The sequence below is a fragment of the Dama dama genome, chromosome 23, assembly GCF_033118175.1.
Source record: "Dama dama isolate Ldn47 chromosome 23, ASM3311817v1, whole genome shotgun sequence".
In the NCBI taxonomy this organism is placed as follows: domain Eukaryota; kingdom Metazoa; phylum Chordata; class Mammalia; order Artiodactyla; family Cervidae; genus Dama; species Dama dama.
The window spans coordinates 39,010,373-39,034,382 of record NC_083703.1 but is presented as its reverse complement, the minus strand read 5'-3'; the positions used below and the strand labels follow the sequence as shown (position 1 = coordinate 39,034,382).

General features: G+C 43.8%; 3 protein-coding genes across 5 annotated transcripts in view; 1 reads left to right on the top strand and 2 right to left on the bottom strand.

Annotated features, from left to right (window-relative positions):
- Nucleotides 1-9,433, bottom strand: part of DTD1 (D-aminoacyl-tRNA deacylase 1) — a 101,578-nt gene extending 92,145 nt beyond the window's left edge. Inside the window, exons 1-3 of the mRNA XM_061126426.1 lie at nt 9,321-9,433; nt 4,459-4,549; nt 2,133-2,368 (exon numbers count right to left, since the gene is read on the bottom strand). Of these exons, the coding sequence (XP_060982409.1) occupies nt 2,133-2,368; nt 4,459-4,549; nt 9,321-9,363 (370 nt within the window). The 5' untranslated portion in view covers nt 9,364-9,433. The remainder of the gene's footprint in view (nt 1-2,132; nt 2,369-4,458; nt 4,550-9,320) is intronic.
- Nucleotides 9,434-12,611: 3,178 nt separating this feature from the next.
- The window catches only part of SEC23B (SEC23 homolog B, COPII coat complex component), a 34,070-nt gene continuing 22,671 nt past the window's right edge, over nt 12,612-24,010 (bottom strand). For all 3 annotated transcript variants that reach the window (XM_061126424.1, XM_061126423.1, XM_061126422.1), the window contains 5 exons: nt 23,117-23,203; nt 21,685-21,840; nt 21,244-21,309; nt 14,065-16,263; nt 12,612-12,931 (listed from right to left, as the gene is read on the bottom strand). In XM_061126424.1, coding sequence (XP_060982407.1) covers nt 16,174-16,263; nt 21,244-21,309; nt 21,685-21,840; nt 23,117-23,203 — 399 coding nt within the window. In that variant the 3' untranslated portion in view covers nt 12,612-12,931; nt 14,065-16,173. The remainder of the gene's footprint in view (nt 12,932-14,064; nt 16,264-21,243; nt 21,310-21,684; nt 21,841-23,116; nt 23,204-24,010) is intronic.
- On the top strand, nt 16,808-17,457 carry LOC133044755 (iron-sulfur cluster assembly 1 homolog, mitochondrial-like). The gene has a single exon (XM_061126425.1). It carries the CDS (start codon nt 16,909-16,911, stop codon nt 17,296-17,298), a length of 390 nt encoding a protein of 129 aa, XP_060982408.1. The 5' UTR covers nt 16,808-16,908; the 3' UTR covers nt 17,299-17,457.

Here is a 24,010-nt window from a genome sequence, read left to right as displayed (position 1 = left end):
GGCTCAGCAAAGAAACATCATTATTCAAAGCACTGAACTGCTAATTGGGGGAAGAACCTTGTTTGTAGCAAAGCTGTGACGGACAGAGGACCCCAGCGGACGTTCACGACCAGACTTGTCCCTGGAATTCTAAACTGGGATGTTCCCAGACTAGGTACATGTATTTCTTCTCTACCAGCACCCAAGTAAAGGGCCAGACTTGACTTAAGGTGGGAGGTCCTGATCACATGGAACCCATTTGTCCTTTTGGCAAATGGACACTTCACATAAGAGGAAAATTTAAATTAACAGAAATACCAGTGAGGAGCTGGGACAAAACTCCTCTGAACACGACCAATCTGAAGAGCTGACAGCCCTTGATGTGGGGTTCTGCTACAGAACTCCAGAGTCAGGTCATGACTTTTATCACTTATGGTTGAAAACAGGTCCAATAAAAAAGGGACCTGGGTTTGTTTAACCCAGAGAGAGAAAGTTAAAGAACAGGAACAACTACAGAATTAACTGTTAACAACAACTAAATGTCTACAGGAAGCTGACAGCAGCAGCAGACACAGTTGTGGTTGATCAGACACAGAAGTGGTCATCCTACGGTCTCACCCTGAGGTTCATCACAAAAGGAGGCTAAATACACTTTCCCAGAAACTGAAGCAAAAGGCACACTGCTGCTGCTGCTAAGTCACTTCAGTCGTGTCCGACTCTGTGTGACCCCATAGATGGCAGCCCACCAGGCTCCCCTGTCCCTGGGATTCTCCAGGCAAGAACACTGGAGTGGGTTGCCATTTCCTTCTCCAGGGCATGAAAGTGAAAAGTGAAAGTGAAGTCGCTCAGTCGTGTCCAACTCATAGCGACCCCATAGATGGCAGCCTACCAGGCTCCTCCGTCCATGGGATTTTCCAGGCAAGAGTACTGGAGTGGGTTGCCATTGCCTTCTCTGCAAAAGGCACACAAGGATGGTCTAAATGCAACTCGTCCCCTGAAACATGAAAACAGACTAGAGGTGAATGGCCCTCAGAAGAAAATTCATAATGTTGGATTCACAGTTCTCCTACAAACCAGGCCCACTCTTCTCAGGCATTTTCTAGGCTCCCTCTTGGTTGGTGAAGATTGGCTGGCATCTCCCACGACCAGCAGTTAGGTCTACACTGTCCACATGAGAGCAGAGAGCCACACGCGGCCACTGGGCCCTGGAAACGGGTGGGCCTGGATCGAGGTGCCCAGGGAGCAGGAAAGCTTCAGGACAAGGCAGGAGGGGAGAACTCTCATCAGGAACTCTTTACACTGACTGCGGGGTCAAATCAGAAGCCTGGGGGTGTCCTGCGCTACGTGAAATAGTTGTACCATTAGTTTTGCTTGTTTCTTTTTCCTTTCTTTAACATGGCTCCTAGAAATTTAAAAGGACATGTGACTCCCCTCTGTGGACGGCAGTTGTATTTCTCTTTTGTCAGGCAGGGTAAACAACCAAAACAAAACACCCTGCATCCTGTGCACTGCTGGGCTGAGACCCACTTCCATCGTGGACAGAAGCATGGAGAAGGGTGAACGGTGCCACGTGGCCTTCAGAGGACACACAGGGCAGCGGCAGGGGCAGCGGCTCTGATGTAGTGTTAACAAAATAACAAACTATTATACAGCACAAGGGAGCTCAGCTCAGTGCTCTGTGATGATCTAGATGGGTGGGATGGGGGTAGGGTGTGAGGGAGGTCGAAGAGGGCCGGGATATCTGTATGTGTACGTGCTAAGTCGCTTCAGTCAGGTCCAACTGTGCGATCCCATGGACTGTAGCCCACCAGGCTCCTCTGTCCATTGGATTCTCTAGTCAAGAATACAGGAGTGGGTTTTCATTTCCTCCTCCAGAGGATCCTCCCCACCCAGGGATCGAACCTGCATCTCTGATGTCTCCTGCACTGGCAGGTAGGTTCTTTACCCACTGAACCACCTGGGAAGCCCACATAGGTACACACATGTAGCTGATTCACTGTTGTTGTGCAGCAGAAACTAACAAAACATTGTAAAGCAATTATATCCCAATTAAAACAAATAAAAAAAGAATAAGCATAAACAGCGAACTTTCTGGAAAGGAAATATTCTATCTGCAGGCTGCTGGTCCCCTCCCCCTGGGGGACCCCACCTACCTTTGATGAGCTCCGGCCTGTAGGCCTTGCGCAGCTGCTCCAGGAAGCCCTTGTAGAAGGACTCAGCCTGCTCTGCAGGCATGGCCAGGTGGAAGTCGGGCTTGTTCCCCTTGAGGACACACTGCAGGGTGAACTGGCTGACGCACAGCACCTCGTACTGCTTGTCCATCACGCTCTTCGACCAGTGTTTCCCACTTTCATCCTCAAATACACGCAGGTTTAAGATCTTCCGGACCCTGGGGGAAAAACCCAGGTGAGACCTACCGAGAGAACCGCAAGACCCCAGACACACCCATGCCCCTAAAATGTCACCAGTGCTCTGCAGACGGGGGACACTGTGCTGGCTCCATCGCCTACAGGAGGGATGACCTTGGGCAAGTTCCTTTCCTCCCTGCGCCTCCGTAAAAAGTGAAAGTGCTGGTCACTAAGTCGTGTCAGACTCTTCAGGACCCCACAGACTGTAGCCCACCAGGCTCCTCTGTCCATGGGCTTTCCCAGGCAAGAATACTGGAGTGGGTTGCCATTTCCTTCTCCAGGGGATCTTCCCCACCCAAGAATCGAACCTGGGCCTCCCGCATTGGGGGCAAACTCTTTACCATCTGAGCCCTTCAGTAATGGGGTAGTAGCAGTCCTTTATTTTCTTTTATCAGCCCCTCTAATTCACAGCAGCTTCCAGTGGGAACCGGAGCTGAGATGACAAGCCCTTTCTTTACCACCTGCTCCTTCAAGCTGGGGTTATGTCAAAACATGAGCTCAGTTTTATTTTCTACAGAATTCAATCTTTACATGGGGGTAAATGATGACCCTTTTAAATAATTCGGCAAATACCCTGGAGAAAACTCATGGTCAGTGCAGAAATGCAGGAAGATCTGGGGAGAGACATCTTGACAACCATGTCACAGGCTCCTTACAGCCACAGGGGCTTTCCCTGTATGTGGGGATGACAAAGGACACCGACCTCAGCAAGGAAGAGGACTGGCTAACATTTATAAGGTCAGACTTGAGACAAATGACAAACAACTACCTCCACGAAAGCTGCAATTCCACCCTCTGAACCCACGTGTGTGACGATGCTGAAGATGTGTTCAGAGCCTCTACAAATACTCACTCGCCACTTTTGTAGGCACCCTCTGCAGGGGACATGTCCATGGCCCCTTCTCCATGGCCGAGGTCCACCTTCTGTTGAGTCCTCTCTCTGAACCACCAAGTTACATACTAGCTCTCCATTTTGTCAGAGACACAAAGAGACTCAGACCTGGGCCCCAGCTTTGAACCACTACACCACCCCCAGCCTCCTGTGTATCTAAGGGACAGCTATGGAAACACCGACATTCGTGAAGTGGTACTGAATGGCCCTTGCCAGTCAGCAACACCTTAGCGGGAATTCGGTTCCAAGTCTGGTTTTCAACCTAACACAAAAGGGACTACTGGGCACTGCTGCACCTTTGCTCTGGGCACCAAAGGGCAGAGAGAAAACAGATCCAAGCTTTGGAAGAAAGTGTGCCAGGCAGTGCTGGGGAGAGGCAATGTGAGGACGGGCCAGTCAGGCAACAACAGTGACAAAGCTCCCACCTTAGAAGAGAGAGCACCGGCTTCCAGGTCGGGCGGCCCAGGTTCTAGTCTGCAGTCAGGCTCTGTGCTACGTTCACGTGCACGACAGTCAGCAGGTAACGTAACCTCACTGACCTGAAGATCCTCATGTGTCCAGTGAACAATTAGCCTTTCTGACCATGTGTAACAGGGCCCAGACAGTGCAGCTCAAACTGGAAACATAAACTATTCATGTGAAAAGAGGCTCAGTGTTTGCCTTAGGAGAACGGCTCCAGGCCACAAGAGCACGCAGGGACTGACAGCACCCGCCAGGTGACGGCTCTTCCCCGCCCTCCTCGTCCGTGACACAGAGGTGGCCACACTGAATCAAAAGGGACACAGATGAAAGTGACAGAGGTTCACTTTACAGGAGCAAAACACTACAGAAGTGTTTTGTGTGTGTGGTGTATCTTTTTTTTAAGTTCTGTTATTTATTTATTTGGCTTCACTGGGTCTTAGTAGTAGCACACAGGATCTTCAGTCTTCTTTTTGGCATGCAAGATCTTCAGCTGCAGCATGTGAGATCTAGTTCCCTGACCAGGGATTGAACCTGGGGCCCCCTGCATGGAAAGCAAGGAGTCTCAGCCACCGAACCACCAGGGAAGTGCCTATATATACATACATGTATATGCCTGTGTGTATATATTATATAAAGAGCTAGCCAGCTAGCTGGACAACCAGCGCGTGTCCCACGAGGACAGCAGTGATGCGGAATGTAAGATAAGATGCCTCTTACATGTGCTCCAGTTCCTTCTGCGTATCTTCCAAGGAGATACCCAGCAACACGCAGATGCCCCGTCCAATGGCGCTTATCTGCTCTCCTCCAACTGGGAAGGCAACAAAAGGGAAAAGAAACTCAGAACCAGGCAGGTGCCATGAAGCACGTTTGAGTATCCACAGGAAAACTTAAAACACTGCACTTGTAATTTCTTTGGCAAAGGCCATAGGTACTGAAACCTGAAAGAGCTTATATCAACTCAGTATGATGATCATAGCTGCCCATTCTGATTTTACATCTGGAATGAATGAGTTGTGAAGTGAACAACCGTGACACAGGATTTTCAGGCCTCATGTTCATCTGTGTTACCACGAGTGAGACACCTGAAAATGTCTATGAGTCTGTCCATCTGTAACAACAGAGCTTTCCTCTCCAGAGAATCCAGCTTAGCTCTGTTAGTTCTCAGAAAGGAAATACTTGCTTTTCTTGGAAATCAGCAAACTGGGTAACACAATACAGAATGCAAAAACATTTATGTCATAGAAAATAAATGATTTCTCTACTAACTGCAGAAAAGAGAAATATACATAAAAAATACAGCTTAAAAGTTAAGCTTCAAGTCAGCAAACTTCTATTATTTCCCAGTTTATTACTAATGTTGCATTATAAGCCAATGACCTCCAAATCTTTTTGAATGATGCACCCCACCCATAAAAAAGAAAATTCTCTGAACACAGATTTCTATTTCAAATATTTGTGTGTATTCAAAGTCAACTGTATACTCTGGGCTTCCCTGGTGGTTCAATGATAAAGAATCCACCTGCCAATGCAGGAGATGCAGGTTCCATCCCTGGGCTAGGAAGATCCCCAGGAGAAGGAAATGGCAACCCACTCCAGTGTTTTTGCCAGGGAAATCCCATGGAGAGAGAAGCTGGGTAGACTACAGTCTATGGCATTGCAAAAGAGTCAGATACGACTTAGGGACTAAAGAATATGTACACTATACTAACATTTTATCAATGATGGCACACTACTTAGGCAAGAAACATTATCACAGAGGTCAAACTAAAGCCATATTTCAAATGTTCATCTTCATAATTTTCAATTTTAGGGCCAACTTGTTACTGAAGCTCATTAGATTACTGATGTTCGGCTAGTTTATTCTGTACTGACCTAATGTTCCAGAGAAGAGTCAACTCTGCCATTTTTTTGCTGTCTGCTTCTGCTGGATAATAATATCCATAAATATTCCTGACAAGGCATCACAGGCTGTGCCATGTCCCACATCCTGCAAGCTCAGGAAAGAATAAGAAACCCCCTATTCCTGCAGGTATCTGACAAGGGACCATCTGACAGTCAGAAACCAGGAAAGTACATGCCTCAACTTATTCGTGAAATAACTCTTTTTACAGCTTAACTTCTCTTATTTTTATGCTTTAAAAAAACAAACATTTTAATATCTTCTTCTGTGCTTTTTTTATAATGGACTATGAGTGACGAAACACTGACTCAAAATATGAAACCAAAATCATCTATCCTGACATAAGCAGTAAACACTCAGAGTTGTTTGCCTGTTTGTATGGCTTTAGAAAACTTTGGCTCTATTTGTTCTTTAGTTAAATCAGTATTATTTTCTTACAATATCAGTATTTTAAAAATTTTCCCCAGAGTATATTTTAAAAACTGAAAAAATGATTACTGAACTATGTCCACCATTAAAGTAATGCCATATGCATCATAGAAATTTTTTTAAAAAACAGGAAAGATGAAAAGAACACAGAACACCCAAAGACAAGCACTTTAGTATGTTACTGATTGATTTCCTTTTGAGATTTCCTCTACTCACAGATTTTACTCCATATTTGTTCTCAACTACCGAATAATATTGTATATAAATTTTTGTGTCTCATCTTTTAACAGCACATGGGCATGTTTCCATGTTATGAGCTTTTCCTAAACATCTTTTAGTTGCAGCTCATCCAGTGAAACAGCTGCATTCTATCCATGGATGGACTAACCATCCTATTTGGCCAGATAAATGGCTTGCTTTCAAATTCTCACTTCAATAAATAACACCATGATGAAAATCTTTGGACACTAAAGTCCTTTTTTTTTGTTAAACAGACTTTCCTGCATAGCATAGTTTTAGGTTCATAGCAAAATTGAACAGAAGGTACAAAGGCTTCCCATATACCCTGCCCCCAGACAGTCCCCCCACCACCACCATCCCTCATCAGATGGTACATTTGTTCCAAACAATGAACCTCCATGGACACGTCATCATTCAAAGTCCACAGCTTACATCAAGGGTCACTCTTGGTGCTGTGCATTCTATGGGTTTGAACAAATGTATGATGACATGTATCCACCATAACACTATCATACAGAGCAGTGTCACTGTCCTAAGAAACCTCTGGGCTCCGCTGGTTCATCCCTCTAAAGCTTTTTCTATAATTAGGATTAACTTCTTAGAACAGATCCTCAGAAGTAGAATCACTATTCGAAGTGTTTCAAATCACTATGTGAAGAGTTTCAACATTTTCATAATGTGGTATTGTCCTAAAAAACAAATTATGTACCAAAGCCTTGAAATGACACTTTCCTTTTGGAGAAGTTATGCCCCTCCCTAAGGATGTTTTATTATAGACAAATGGATTTCTAAGAGAAAAAACACTGGGCTAGGAAAAACCTGAGATATTTAGGCAATATAAATTTATTTTGTATAAATATAAATTTATTTAGTTTATAAGTAAACTAAATTTAGTTTATTTGATGCCATGTATGTTGGCACCATCCAAGACCTATTCTTTGAGAAGAATTCGCCACCTAATTACCCATTCAAACCCAACCAATCTCTTTCCAACATTCTATGAATCTATTCAGATTTCAGCTCATAAAGCTGAGTGACGAATCTAAAAAAGAGGTATGCAGCCCAGGTTGGATGCATGAGACAAGTGCTCGGGCCTGGTGCACTGGGAAGACCCAGAGGGATCGGGTAGAGAGGGAGGTGGGAGGGGGGACTGGGATGGGGAATACATGTAAATCCATGGCTGATTCATGTCAATGTATGACAAAAACCACTACAATATTGTAAAGTAATTAGCTTCCAACTAATAAAAATAAATGAAAAAAAATAAAAAAGAGGTATGTATGTATATGTGCAACTGATTCACTTTGCTATGCACCTGAAACACAGCATTGTAAATCAACTATACTCCAATAAAAATTAAAGAAAAAGCTGAGTGATAAACATGGGGGTTACTGTACTGTTTCAACCACGTAACCATATGAATATGTCTGAAATGTTCCATCATTTTAAAGCTTTTAAAATTAGATGATCACAATAACCATGCTAAGGCATCAATGTGCCCGACCATGTTCATAAAGGAGGCTACTACATAATGTGACTCCTAATATTCTAATCTGTCACTCATAAAATCGGAAGTGACATTTTAGAACCTTTGAAATAAAATGCCACTCACGAAAGGTCACATAGCAGTAGAGCCAGTCACACTGTAAAGGAATCAGAAAATCACTCTGTTGCAATTCAAGTAAAAGGCCTGGCTAACCAAAGGCTCCTCCAGCACTGTGAGAGAATTCCATCTTATTAACTCCTACCCACAGTTAGCACTCTTGCATGTTTTTTCTTTTTGTTTTTTTAACATGCAAGATGGTTTCTATGTTGTTTTTAACTAAAAGCATGTAATTTAAATAGTAAATGAAAATCATTCAAACTATGCAGCTAATCTCACAGAATCATGTTTTTAATCAGACTGGCAGAATGGAGAGTCGTCCGTTAGGACCAAAACTTAACATTCTGCAAAGTTTGCTCGCTGCTCATGACGACCACACTGAGCAGACTGCAAAATTCTTCTCAAAAAAAAAAAAAAAATAGCAATAAACCCCAGTTATACTATTCCCAGTTACTCCAGGACCATATCGCAAACCAGTTACCAGAACACCTTAGAAATCATGCTGCAGGACTGAAAAGTAGAATCTCAGATCTAAATATATGGTTTTACTGAGTTTGATGGTTTCTTTAGGGAAGTTTGCTGTTTTGTTCTTAGAGCTATACTATCTTGGACACAAAAACACGCGTTTGGTACATACACTGGCTTGAGGGAAGGGTTATCTACAAGTGCCTGAAAGGAATACTAGAATTCTACCAATAAGAATAGGAAAGTCTAGAAGACAATGTAAAGTTAGTCATTCCAAAAAAAAAAAAATGTTAACATCTTTATGATCTTGTCTGAGTTTTTGAAACGACTCCCTTGTACCCACTAGTCATCTGGACCCCTGATGTCCACACTAGACCACAAGTGACCAGGAGACAGACTGAGGGCTGCGTGGCTCGGTCCACGAGAGACTGGCGGAAAGAAGAAACACCTCCCGATGCTTCAGGGTCTGCCCGGGTCACTGGGGCGGACACGCTGAGAACCAGCCCCTGCGAACACCTGTCAGGAGCGCGCACCTCGCGGGTCGTCCAGCTCCAGGAGGACCCGGACACGGAGAAAACAAGGGGCGGGGGAGAAGAAAGGCACAAACGCCGAGCAGAAGCTGGGGAGGAGCTGCGCGCTCCGGAGACGCCCCCCCACGCGCAGTCCAGCAACACCCCGCGGAAGGGCGGGCCGGGGGATGCCCGGGGGCGCGGCCGCCCGCGCTCCGAACAAAAGCAAGCGCCGCCGAAGATGACGGTCACCGCGTCCCTCAGCGGAGACCCCGCGGCCCTTGAAGAGCGCCGCTGGCCGGGGGACGGAGGGGCGGGGGGGAACTCGGGGCCACGGGGCTGGGATCGCCCGGGGGCGGCGCCCGGGAGAACCCTTGGCAGGGGCGGCCGGGCGCGGGGTCAGGGCGGCTCCTCCCGGCCCCGCCCGACTGACCTGTGACGCTGGCCCGGGTGACGCGCTGCACCACGGCCTTCATGGCGGCGGCTGCGGCGAGCGGGGCGGCGCCGGGCTGCTTCCGGCCTCGGGGACTCCGCGGGCGGCGCGGCGGCCGGCGCCCTCTGGCGGGGACACCCGGAAGCGCGCTCCGACGCGGCCCCACCGGCCTCACCCACCGCAGGTTGGTCCCGCCCTCCGTGTAGTCCCGCCCCGCAGTGGGCCCCGCCCACTCCCCATTCCTGCCCACCCAGAGCTGAGCCCCGCCCAGACTCAACCCCTTTCCCGGCCCCAACTCCTAGGCAGACTCACAGGTGCCAAGTTTCTGCTCACATCCCGTCAGTCATCCCTGCATCCCAGCTTTGTCCTGATCCCTAACCCTAACCGTGTTCCTCCTGCCGTTTTCCCACCCCTCTGACCCCAGATCCTCCCAAATTCCTTTCCCTTGTCTTCCTGCCTCTGCAGCTCCTCAGAAACCAGACAGAAGGGGATCTGCTGCCTAAAATAGCCATCTAACTGTTTAGGTCAGATGGCATCACCGACTCGATGGGACTCCGGGAATTGGTGATGGACACTCCCTGTCTGCGATTCATGGGGTCGCAAAGCGTCGGACACGACTGAGCGACTGAACTGAACTGAACTGAAAGGAAATCAACCCTGAACATTCATTGGAAGGACGAATGCTGAAGCTCCAATACTTTGCCACCTGATGCGAAGAGCCAACTCCCTAGAAAATACCCTGATGCTGGGAAACATTGAAGGCAGGAGGAAAAGGGAGCAACAGAGGAGATGGTTGGATGGCATCACCGACTCAACGGACATGAGTTTGAATAAGCTCTGGGAGATGGTGAAGGACAGAAGCCTGGCGTGCCGCAGTCCGTGAGACTGCAGAGTCGGACACAACTGAGCAATTGAACAAACTGTTTTAAGTACACATTTGATCTACCTGTATCATGTTTCCTGCAGAGATACATGATTCTGTAATTCTAATTCCTTCTCTAATCCTGATATTTGGCCTCTCTCACAGGATTATTAGAAGGTTTGAATAAAATACACTGTGTAAAAGTGCTTGGAAAGCTGCACAGGATTGTACAAATATTACCCTAACAATCATTGTCACAGATCAAAAAAAAAAACTCCTCTGAGTGTGTCTTCAGTCTGCTAGTGCTGGTGGCTACAAAGGGATGGGGTTCCTGATGTTCCTGAACCAAACTCGGGTCTGCCCTGCCCTGCTTTTGTGCTGAGCACCTCAGAAATGGCAACTGGTTTATGGTCTTTTTGTATCTTAGTTTTCATAACTGTGGACTTCCCAGGTGGCTCAGTGGTAAAGAATTCAGCTGCCAATGCAGGAGACTCAGGTTCCATCCCTGGGTCAGGGAAAATCCCCTAGAGAAGGAAATGGCACCAACTCCAGTATACTTGCCTGGGAAGTTCTATGGACAGAGAAGCCTGTCAGGCTGTCCATGGAGTCCCAAGGGTCAGACACGACTTGTCTACTGAGCACACATCCACATTAACTGTCCCACTGTGACTGTGCATGGGTGCCATTATTTGTGGTCCCTTATAGTTTCTTTGTATCCTGTTGCTAGAATTGACGTCTGTCCAGGTGCAAGCACTCAGGTCAAGGGTCCCAGGTTTCAGCCTGTGTCACCCCAACCCTTCTCTCCTGAAACAGGTCACAAACTCTCATGTGATAGGTGCCCCCTCTACACCGGAAGGGAAAGAGCAGCCTTATTTCCAAAGACAAAAGCTCACCAAGAAGAGTCTGAACCAACAAGCTTTGCAGTTTCCCCCAGTTTACTTGCCTACATGGTATTCCTTAACCTGTCATGTTCCTTCATGATTCTTCATGCTTCATCAAACCTAATGACAAAACAAAAACAAACACAAAACATAGGCCTGCTTCTTTAGATCTTCATCTCCTTATCAAGACTCTCATGTCATGTAAGTGAAGTGAAAGTCGCTCAGTCTGACTCTTTGCAACCCCATGGACTGTAGGATGCCAGCCTCCTCCGTCCATGGAATTCTCCAGGCAAGAGTACTGGAGTGGGTAGCTGAAAACTTTATATAAATTTGTATGCTTTTCTCCTGTTCATTTGTCTATCACTTTACTTTTTCAGACCTGAGAATGAGGAAAACTTTTTCCTCTGCTACAAAAGAACACTTCAAGTGGAGAACAAGGAACAGTCATTTGGCCAGAAAAGACTACAAAATACTACGCTGGAATGTTAAATACTACACCTAAGTTGCCAAAAATAGTATCACCGGTAGTGAGACAAGCATCATACACTTCTGATACTGCACTGAGGAAAGACATGGTATCATTTTTGTGGTATTATCTGCCAAAAACATATAATCTGAATCCAATCATGAAGCAAGATCAAACCTAAATTAAGGAGCATTCTACAGACTGCAGATTGAAGGCAGGAGAAGGGGATGAGAGAGGATGAGATGGCTGGAGGGCATTACTGACTCAGTGGACATGAGTTTGAGCAAGCTCCGGGAGATGGTGAAGGACAGGAAAGCCTGGCATGCTATCCTCCATGGGGTCACAGAGTTCAACACAACTGAGTGACTGAACAATTACAGAGTAACTAGAAGAATCCTTCAAAAATGTCAAGGAAAAGAAAGCCTGAGAAACTTCCAAGTTAAACGGAGCTTTTCTTTTCTTTTCCATTTTTGGCACCACACAGCTGGCAGGGTCTTAGTTCCCCCAACCAAGGACTGAACCTGGATCCCCAGCAGTGAAAGTTCCAAGTCCTAACCATTGGACTGCCGGGGAATTCCATGTCCATACACATATTTCATATACATCTCCTTCTGATTTAGGTGCATTTACATGGGTTTGTCACTTGTACCCAATGGAGACCAGTGGAGAGAACCCTGCAGCACTAGAGGGACCCTGCTGTCCTCACTCTGTACCCCCATCTCTAGAATACTAGTAGCCACTGCTGGGATTTAATCCACATCAGCTGAAAGGATGAGGGTATCTGTGCTGCTCCTAAAGAACAGAGGGAGTCTACTGAATCCAGGAGTTACAACCCAATTCATAATACACTTACCAAGCACCCACATAGTGCACAAAGGGCTGCTCTAAGTCCCAAAGTAAACATGGCGGTTTCCCAAACCTAATCTTAAAGGGACCACAAAAGCTCTGTTTGACAGCAACATGAAAGAAGTATACAGTTACATCAACTAATTTCAGAAAACCAAGTTTACAAAGTTCAATATGATATTTCACTTCAATCTTTCACTCCTGTGAATACAGAAGGACACCTGCTGAATATGCAATTTACTTTTCTTCAAGGGGATATTTATTGCCGATTTTTTTATTTTACAGCAAACTTAAATGTATTCACTTTTCACAAATGGAAAGTGGAAATCAAGGTATCTCTCAAATGTATATGCTGAACCAAAGTTCTGTTTTCAGAGTTTAGCAGTCAATCATGATTTTGGTCCAGGGCCACTAGTCCATGATTTCAAATAGTTGATGATCCTGGCAGTAACTGGAACAAAATCTTCTCTATATGTGACAATCGTTTCCACATAAAAGCCTTTTGGGGGCTCAGATAGTTCGTTTCTTGAGGCATCCTTTTGTTCTACTTTATCACCTTAAAAAAAAAAAAAAAAAAGGAACATCTGCATCATTAACTTTTATCTTTTTTTATTAAAGTATAGTTGATCACTAATTTTTAACCATACAGCAATCATTAGAATTATTAGTAGAGTCTTGAAAATTAAATAAACTAAGGTAAGAATTACCCCGCCCCATCAGATTCCTGACACCATTTTCTGTTAAAAGAAATTTTTAAAATAATTTTTTAAAAAAATGACCACTACAGGGAACTTCCCTGGTAGTCCAGATGGTAAGACTCGGAGTTCCCAATGCAGGGGTCCCATTTCAATCCCTAATCAGGGAACTAGATCCCACATGCCACAACCAAGACACCCACAGTCAATAAATAAATGTGTTTTGTTTTGTTTTTAATGACCACTACAGAGATAAATGTTTTAAAACGCTCAATACTGGATGTGTGTACTTTCAGGCCACTGGTAATTTTCAACACCAAACGAAATCATCAGCACAGTTTTTATATTAAAAGCTTTACTGAAATATATTTTTCATATACACATTTAACTCACTTAAAATATATAATTCAGTAGTTTTTAGTCTTTTCAGATCTGTGCAATCAGCACTAAATAAAGTTTAGAATATCAGACACAAAAAAGAAAACCCTGATTTTTTTTAGCAGTCGCTCCCCACCAACTCTCGCCTTCAGCCCCAGGCAACCCCTACTCTGGAGGAAACTAGATTTACAGCCCATTTCTGAAAGCTGGAGTATTTCCTCTTTGGTAGGGAATCTATTGGGAAGATTTCAATACTCTTCGGCAGGTCCAACTCCTGAAATCGTTTGCTCGCTGAATGGGAAGAGGACTGATGCTATAGGAGCATCGCCTCTTTAAACCACCCTCTAGTGTCTTTTGACATTTCACCGGGAACCTCGCATTCTTCAAATTCTGAGGACAGGGATGGCCTCATTCAATAACTCCGCAGGGTCGGGGAAAAATACTCTAAAAGGCCTTTCCTGCATGGTTCCATGATACCGAGCAGCTCTAAGCAGTCGCTCCGGCGCTCCGGAGAATAAACCTGGGGAAGCGGCACCGCGAAGCCACTTCCGCTAACCGCCCGGACACGGCCCACGCAAGGCCGCGCGTCTGCGAAGGTCCTGCCCGAGAGCCGTACCTGGCTGCTTGCTCTTTTTCTGACTCAAGAAAATCAAGGAGCCCAGCAGGGTCCAGGCGCCCAGTCCGTAAACGACTGACATCCGCCGGTACCAACTAAGAGCTTGTGCCGGCCGCATGACGCCGCCGCGTAGACCCCACTCCTCCAAGTCTCGGGTGAAGGCGGGCCTTCCGGTCTCGCGTCACCACCGCCGCCGCCTCCAACGAAAAGCCGCTCTGGACAGCCGCTTCCGGCGCTGGCCCCGGTGTATCCTGGGGCGTGTAGTACCGACGTCCCGCCCGGAAAGAACTCAGGAGGTGTGGTGCTGGGCTCGGGACTTCCGTCTTTTGCCTGGAACCCACGACCTTGCCTTCCACGTGACGGGGCCCTATGACAGCATCTCTCAAGCAGACCTCTCAGTTCAGTCGCTCAGTCGTATCCGACTCTTTGCGACCCTGTGGACAGCAGCACGCCAGGCTTCCCTGCCCATCACCAACTTCCGGACCTTGCTCAGACACACAAGTCCATTCACTCGATGATGCCATCCAACCATCTCATCCTCTGTCGTCCCCTTCTCATCCTGCCTTCAATCTTTCCCAGCATCAGGGTCTTTTCCAATGAGTTAGTTATTTGCATCAGGTGGCCAAAGTATTGGAGCTTGCATAATTGTAACGGCATGCCTTACAAAGGCTTGGCACTTGTTTTGGGGTTCCCCGCCCCCGTTTTTTTGGACCCCTTAGCTTGTGGGATCTTAATTTCCTGACCAGAGATGAATCCAAAACCCCTGCACTGGAAGCAGAACCTTAATTACTGGATTGCCAAGGAAATCCCCTGGCACTTCTTATTTTTATCGGAATATAGTTGATTTACAGTGCAGTTGTTTCCGGTGTACAGCAAAGTGAATCAGTTTACATATACTTAGATCCCCTCTTTTTTAGATTCTTTCCCATATAGGTCATTACAGAGTATTGAGTAGAGTTTCTCAATAGATTTATGTCCTTATAGATGTGCTATAGATGCTATAGCTAATCTGTGCCATAGATTAGGTCCTTATTACTCCTGGAAATTAACAGAGGAGTCCAACAAAAGAAACTCCTGGATGACAGTTGTCATAGCAGTTGTGTGAGAGTTGCTCAGTCATCTCTGACTCTTTGCGACCCCATGGACTGTGTAGCCCTCCAGGCTCTTCTGTCCATGGGATTCTCCAGGCAAGAATACCAGAGTGGGTTACCATGCCCTCCTCCAGGGGATCTTCTGGACCCAGGGATCAAACCCAGGTCTCCTGCATCCTAAGCAGATTCTTTACCATCTTAGCCACTGGGGGCCTATGTTAAAAGGGGACATAACCTCAAAACAAGAATGAACTCCACTGGGTAGAATAGCTGGAATTTTTATAATTGAGGTAACAATGGTTTATAACATGTTTCACATGTACATTATAATTCAAGTTCTGTATGCGTTGCAGTGACCTCACTACCACAGTCCCTTGTTTCCCTCCATCACAGCACAACAGAACCCCCCCTTAATCCATTTCACCCTTCCCCATCCCTCCTCCATTGGTAACCACCAATCTGTTCTCTGTATCTCAGGTGAGGGAGGGACAATGCGACTCCAGACCACTTGGCCTCAACAGCTGCACATATTTCTTACGTTTCCATATCTGTTAATATTTGGACAGTAAATGAAGATTAAGTTCAGGAATTACTTGTTGGAGAATTTACATAAAACATACTCAAGACTTACACAGAGACTTCAGAAATAAAATATGTATTAGCATTACTTTAACCAGTGCTTTCTTCAGATTTATTTCCTTTCTGATCATTACGATTTTCATGTAAACACGCTGCCAAAATACATTAGCTCTGATTTTATACAGACTCTAAAAGTTAGGATACAAAAAGCATATAAACCTCTACCAATACGAAAATGTTTATGACCTTATAATTTTATGGAGTAAGAAAAGGGCACAGATAAGGAATACAAATAAATTAAAATCTAAAGAGTTACTAACACTTCCTTTGATTATTTATTAAAATCCACCAGCAAAGTAAAAGGAATGTTAAGCCTTTATAAAAAATTGTGAACACAAAGTGACAGTGTTTTCTTCCATTTCCTGCCTATATCCTTAGCTCAACAAGCACTGGAGACAGCCAGCTTCTTCAGATGGTCCATGAACACCTGCAGGCTAACATCATCAGTGAGGATGGGCGCTCCCGTTTCCTGAAATAAAATGACAAGGGTTTACTGGCAGGTATCTTAAAAGCTGGCTAGAATCCATGAATTAGGGACTTTCCCCTCAGGAAACTAGAAGTGCTGTCCCTCTGCCAAGAATATTCCTGCCACCCATCCCCATCCCCTACAGAGCTAACTAATTTTTTCAAGTGAAGCATAGTTTCCTCACAAAACCCTCCCTGATCCACTGGGACCTGGCCATCCCTGCCACTACACAGTTCTGAGCACATGTTCTCTTACTTCCTCCTCTGTGTAATTCTCAGGACTCCTCCAGGGCTGGCTCCCACATGACAGAATTCAAAAGAGCAACAAACTCACCATTAGGAGTAAGAAACGTTAACATCCTCTCGCAAAAACTTATAGAACTATACAGATAATCAGCAGGGGTATACAAGAATTCAACATCACCATCAACTAACGGGACCTAGCTGACACTGTAGAACAATCTGTAAATCCATCCAACAGCAGAAGACCAATCAAGTGACCATGGAACACAGAGGCCAAACAGGCCACATCCTGGGCCATAAAACCAACCATCAAGTTTTTTTTTTTTAGAGTGCCCGCAGTGTCCATGGAGAGAGGTTGAGATGGCCGACCTCCAGCCCTAGACACCGGGGCGGCAGGACGGCGAGGATGTCGGCTTCGTTAGTCGGGGCCACTGTCCGGGCTGTGAGCAAGAGGAAGCTGCAGCCCACCCGGGCCGCCCTCACCCTGACACCTTCAGCAGTAAACAAGATAAAACAACTTCTTAAAGATAAGCCTGAACATGTTGGTGTGAAAGTTGGTGTCCGAACCAGGGGTTGTAATGGCCTTTCCTACACTTTAGAATATACAAAGACAAAAGGAGACTCTGATGAAGAAGTTATTCAAGATGGAGTCAGAGTGTTCATTGAGAAGAAAGCACAGCTAACACTGTTGGGGACAGAAATGGACTATGTTGAAGACAAATTATCCAGTGAGTTTGTGTTCAATAACCCAAACATGAAAGGAACATGTGGCTGTGGAGAAAGCTTTAACATTTGACTCCTCAGGACTGCTCGGGCTGCAGGCCCCAGGAGAGCTGTGGAAGCTCTAGGGCTTATTGAAGAAACCATGTGACTATCACATGCTTAAGGTGTGTAATGTATGACTGCCTTCCAACGAAAATAAAGTGATGCATTTGAAAATGAAAAAAAAAAAAACCAACCATCAAGTTTTTTAAAAACTGAAATAATGCAAGGTATATTGTTTAACCACAATGGAATCAAAATAAAATCAATAACTAAAGACAAAAAGGAAATCTCCGGAAACTAAACAACACTTATAATCCAAAAGTCAAAAAAGAACTCTCAAAGGAAACTTTTTAAAATGTATCAAACTGAATGAAAACAAGAATACAACAATCAAAACTTGTGTGACAGCAAAAGCAGTGCTGCAAAGGGATTTAGAAGCACTAAATACATATAGTGAAGAAGAGAAAAGTCTCAAATCAATAAACTCCTACCTCAAGAACCTAGAAAATGAAGGATATAAAACCACAGCAAGCAGAAGAAAATAAAGATTAGAGCAGAAATCAATGACCCAGAAAATAGATAAGAGGACAAGAAAAGGAAATAACAGGTATTCAGATTGGAAAGGAAGAAATAAACTGCTCCTACTTGCAGAAGTCTGTAAAAAATCCCAAGGAATCTACCAAAAAACTCTCAAAAGTAGTAAGTGACTCAGGAAGGTCAAAGGACACAAGTCTACAAAAATAACTTTATGTTATGGTTGCTTACTTATGATTCTTTGACTTTTATGATGGCGTAAAAGCAATACTCATTCAGTAGAAATCATACACCGCATTTTACATTTTGAGTTTTGGTCTCTTTCCAGGCTAATGATACACAGCCCCAGTCTCCTGTGATGCTGGGCAGCTCCCAGTCAGCCACACTGATCACATGGGTGAACAACCAAGACACTTACAACCATTCTGACCCAGACAACTGCTCTGCTTTTCACTTTCAGGTCAGTATTTAATAAGTTACATGAGATACTCAATACGTTTTGTGTTATTATAAAATATGTTTTGTGTTAGATGGTTTTGCCTCACTATAGGCTGATGTAAGTGCTCTTAGCATATTTAAGGTAGGCCAGGCTAAACTATGATGTTTGGCAGGTTAGGTGTATTAAATGCAATTTCAACTTATGATGCATTTATTCACGTGTAATCCCACAGTAAGTTAAAGACCTGTACTAGCAATGAACAACTGGACACTGAAATTAAAAATACAGTATCACTAAGAGTCACTCAAGAAAAAAAAAAACAACAAAAACTGATGAAAGAAATAAAAACAGACTCAATAAATGGAGAGACATACTGAGTTCAGATAGGAAAGCTCAATAAAGGTGCCAATTCTCCCCAAATTGACAGAGAGGTTCAATGCAATTCTTACCAAACTTCCAGCAAGATTTTTAAAAGATAGATACAAGATTATTGTACAACTCATATGGAAATGCAAAGAAATCAGAATAGTTAAGGCAGTTTTGAAAAAAAAAGTGACAGAAACCAATCTACCTGATTTCAAAACTTACTATGCAGCTACGATAACCAAGACTGTATGGTGTTAGTGAGACAGAAACACAGGTCAACAGGACAGAACAGAAGCCCCAGAAGTGAACTCACATAAATATGCCCAAATAGTCTCTGACACAGATGCAAAAGCAATAAGTGGAAGAAAGGTAGCCTTTTCAAGTAATGGTACTGGAACAATCGGACACCTATAAACAAAAAATAAACCTAAGCCTCCCATCTCATACAAAAATTAACTCAAAATTGATCACAGACTGAAATGCAAATTTAAAGTAAAAAAAGTCATAGGAGATATTTGGAATCTAGAGTAAGACAAAGATTTCCTGACATCAAAAACACAATCCATTAAAAAAAAAAAATGCACTTCACAGAAATAACTTTTGCTTTGCAAAGACCCTGTGAAGAGAATGTATACACAAACCAGAAGAGAGAGAAAACACATGCAAACCATGAATCTGACAAAAGATTAGCATCAAGAATATATAACTAACTCTCAAAACTCAATCGTTTAAAAAAAAAAATCCAGTTAAAACATAGACAAAAGACACAGACTTCACTGAAGACACACAGATGAGAAAGAACCAAAAAAGATGTTCAACATCACTAGCTATTAGGAAAATGTAAATCAAAACCACAATGTTATACCACTCACATCTGTCAGAACAGCTAAAATAAGAATAATGACAACATCATATGCAGACAAGGATAGAGACGATGCTTCCTACATTGCAGCTGGGGATATAAAAGGAGACAGTCACTCTGGAAAAAGAGTATGGCAGTTTCTTTAACAAGAGTTTAACTATCAGCCAACTCAACTAATGAACTCCTAGGCATTTACTGCAGAGAAATGAAGACTTATGTTCAAGAAACTTGTACAAGAATGTTTACGGCAGCTTTATTCCTTATGGCCAGAAACTGTGAATACCACAGCTGTCCTTCATGGGTGAATGATAAACTGCAGTATGTCTACACCATGGAACACTATTCAACCAATAAAGGAGCAAATTATCCACACATCCAACAACCTGGATCTCTAGATAAGCACGCTGAGGGGAGAAAGGCCAATCCCCCAAGATTATGTGCCATGTGGTTTCATATATGTTCACTGATTTGCAATAGTTTCTGCTATACAGCTAAGTGATTCAGCTATATATACATATGTAAATATATTCTTTTTCACAGTCTTTTCCATCATGGTTTATTACAGGATGTTGAATGTAGTTCCCTGTGGAACCTTTTTCATAAGAAAATTACAGAAATGGAAACCAGAAGATGAGCTACCAGGTGTTGGGGAAAGGGTGGAGGCAGGAAGGACATGAGTGTCACTATAAAAGGCAACACAAGAGATCCCTGTGGTGATGGAAATGCGTATCTTGACCTCATCAATGTCCATGTCCTGGTTATGATATTGTTACAGCTCTGCAAGATGTTACCACTGGGGGAACTGGGTTAAGGTATAGGGGATCTCTCTGTGTTATTTCTTACAACTGCATATAAATTTTACAATTACCACCCCCAAGAATTCTCTAAGAATGTACAATGAAAAACAAGATTCATTTGAGGGAGACATAAATGCTGGGAATAATCAAATAAAGAAGGAAGCCGGTGCTAAGAAGTGAAGAGATGTGAGGAGTGGTGAGCAGGAGCAGAGGGTAGACAGAGCAGGAAGCACAGGGCTGGGGGAGATGCTGCGTGTTTCTGAGCGGAGCACATGGAGGTCACAGGTCAGCGTCCAGTCCTTTGGCCTGATCCCAGCGGACTCCACTGTGCACTGCCGAAGGGGATCCACATGTCTCCCCGCCTCCAGCCTACACAGTAGACTCCAGTCCCCCCCTTATCCACAGTGGACAGGTTCCAAGACTCCACTGCCTGAAACCACACACGGGTAGAATGGAACTATGCATATACTAAGGTTTTCCTATACAGGTGTTAACAGGCAGGTGGTGTGGACAGTGTGGATACACCAGACAAAGAGAACACAGGTGGGAGGGAACAGGAAGGTGTGAGGCTTCATCAGGCTACTCAGAATGGTGTGTAATCAAAAGTGATGAATTATTATTTCTGACCACTTTCTCGGGTAACTTAAACCTTATGAACTGAAAATGTTAGTAATGGAAAATTCCTATATTATTCAAAGTTTTCTTCCAAGCAAAACACCCAAATTACTATCTCTGGGCCAAAAGTGATTCAATCTGTAGCATTTAATTTTCTCACTTTGGGTTTTTTTTTTTTTTTGGGCACACCATGTGGCTTGCAGGATCTCAGTTCTAGGGCAGGGCTTGAACCCTGGGCCGTGGCAGTGAAAGCACCAAATCCTAACCACTGTACCGCCAGAGAATCCTCCAATTTGTAGAATTTAAAAGGAAAATTTTAAAAAAGTAGCCTGGCCCCTCCTCAAATTCCTGACAGTTACTCACCTGTCCCCAAGCATACAGGTTATTGTGTGTCTGAGATGGATTCACTTTGGACAAAAGAAATCGAGCCTTAAAAAAAAAACAAAAAGTAGATTTAAAGATTAAAAATCTCATTAATATTAGTTTAACAGGAAAACAAGGTCTTACTTTTTTTTTTTGGTTAAATTAGAAGCTTTTTTACTACATGGGAACCCGTTTGTTCAGTTTATGCCCAAGGCTCTCCATTCACTGGGCTCCTGAAACACGAGGTGTATTTTACTCTGGTAATCCTCTCCTTTCCAAACCAGCATATTCTGACCACTCATTTAGAAAGAAGTCATATTTGGAAGCTGCCCTGCCTGTTGATTTTGGTCACCACGTAATACTGACCAGGCTGTGTCGATTTAGAGCCTTCAGGAGGCATCGTGCACGAGGCCAGCAGAGCAGCAGGCCAAGCTGACTCACCTGGCTGCCCCCATGCTCCGTGTGGATGTACCGCGGCATCGGGAACCGCGCCTGCAGGATCTCCTGTGCGTCATCCAGAGGTGCCTGTAGGAGGTGCTTGAAGTTTTCATACTCGGGCATGTCCTGGTAGCCTGCCTTCCGCCACTGGGCGATGGTCTGCAGCAAACAGACAAATCACAACTTGTTGTGGAGATGCTGTAATGACAGTCTTAGGATGGCCCTGACATTCTAACACTCCACCCAGGACCTGTTTCTAGTGACAAGGTCTTAAGTCAGGAAAGATGAGTTGCAGAGGGGAGCCAAGTAGATCTGACCAGGATACTCCCATCTGAAAAAAGTCTCAGGTTATAAAACACCTGTTAGTATTGGAAAACCATTTCTTCCTTGCAGGACATTTGAAATCACTTGTAATGTACAGACACCAGACATTGACGTCAAGTCAGTTGTTAAAAAGAAATGAACTGAAAGTAAAGAATGTATCAATATATAATAGAAAAAAAGAAAACATCCCTGAACATAGAGGATTTTCTTTTAAGGAATCCCTCCTTTCCTTAGGGCACAAACCTCTCTGAGAAAGAAATGAACACCATCCACAGCCATCCTTGGGAACCACAGACCTGGCGTAAGGTTCACTGGGCCATGTTATCTCAGATAAACACTCTAGTCCCAAACTCAGCGGTGTTTACTAGTGACTCTAATGCAACTTCGAAAGGACAGTGTGAATATAAAAAGTTCACTGAGAAAAAGTAAACTGATTTTGTCTGAAAACTCAGAAAGCAATAAATCATAGTGATTTAAAAGGACTACCTAAAAAAAACTATGGTGGTTTCTCAGAAAACTAAAGACAGAACTATCATATATGACCATTCCTGGGCATATATCTGAAAGAACAAAAACACTAATTCAAAAGATATGTGCACCCCAATGTTCATAGCACACTTCTTACAACTGCCCAGATATGGAAGCAACCTAAGTGTCCATCAACAGAAGAATGGATAAAGAAAACACGGGATATATACACAACAGAATACTACTCAGCCCTAAAAAAAGAACAAAATTTTGTCATTTGCAATAACATGGATAGACGTGGAGGGCATTATGCTAGTGAAATAAGTCAGAGAGAGAAAGATAAATACTGAATCAGCTCACTTATATGTGGAATCTGAAAAATACAACAAATTAGTGAGCATAACGAAAGAGAAACAGACACACAGATCTAGGGAACAAGCTAGCGGTTACCGGTGGGAGGAGGAAGGGGCAGGATAGAGCTCAAGGATGTACTTAACAACGTGAGAAAAGTAACCTTTAAAAATTGTATAAAAAATTTTTAAAAATGTAAAAGGACCACCTGAGATTTACTTTATAGCAAGTAATATTGAAATTATTATTTTTTAAATTACTAAGTATACAAATACCATAACCAAGGTCTTACCTCACCAAGATAAATGACAATTTGGAAGAAAGTGTCCATGAGCAGAATTCTGTCAGCAAGAATGCTGCTGCTGTCCAGGAGCACGGGCTGCAACACAGGGAGAGAATGGCATGGGTCTTCCCTTGGTGCCCACATGGCCACTTGCCAGCCCCCGGCCCGGGGCCAACCCCCACCCAGAGCCAACCTCCCCCCTTCCCCCCGGGCAGCTGCAGGGCCGAATATACACCGCAGGGAGGTTCACCCCCTCTTCATGCCAAGTTCCCACTTTCTGCTCCGACTGGGCAGCTCTAGGTTTCAACTTTGTACAAAAAAGAGATTTAAATAATCTCTCATCAACTGGGAAGCAAGATGAATGTTATCTTCTGCTCTAGGAACCAGAAATAATTCCAAATTTTGTTTTGTACTAGAAATAAATTCTATCAGAGACACATTTCTCGCAAATCTACTGCAGTAGATGACAGAGAACTACAATGCCTACGTGAAAAAGAACATCCTTTAATACCAGTTTTAAAGTTCACTTAAAAATATACTTATGACTTTTATTTCAATAATAAAAGTAAACTTAAACTCATTAAGGAAAATCTGAAAATTTCTACTAAAGAACAACAAATACTGACATTGTGGTTTATTTCTTTATAGTTTTTCATTCCTGGTGGCTTTTTAAAAATCATCTTTAATCTAACATAAGGACTTACTTTTTATTCTGTTACATAAACTTTGTGAATATTTCTGATTACTTAACTTCCCTAATAATGAACATCTGGACTGCTTTCTAATTTTATGCATCCTGTGACTTTTTCCTATGCACGTTATTTTTTTTTAATACTCAGAAATGCTGCTAAATTACTATAAAGACTCAAGATTTCTCTCTTATAGTCTTGCTCTAAGAGTGAA

Excerpts from the sequence above, each read along its gene's own strand:
- LOC133044755 (XM_061126425.1), top strand. The coding sequence starts at position 16,909 with ATGTCGGCTTCGTTAGTCGGGGCCACTGTCCGGGCTGTGAGCAAGAGG.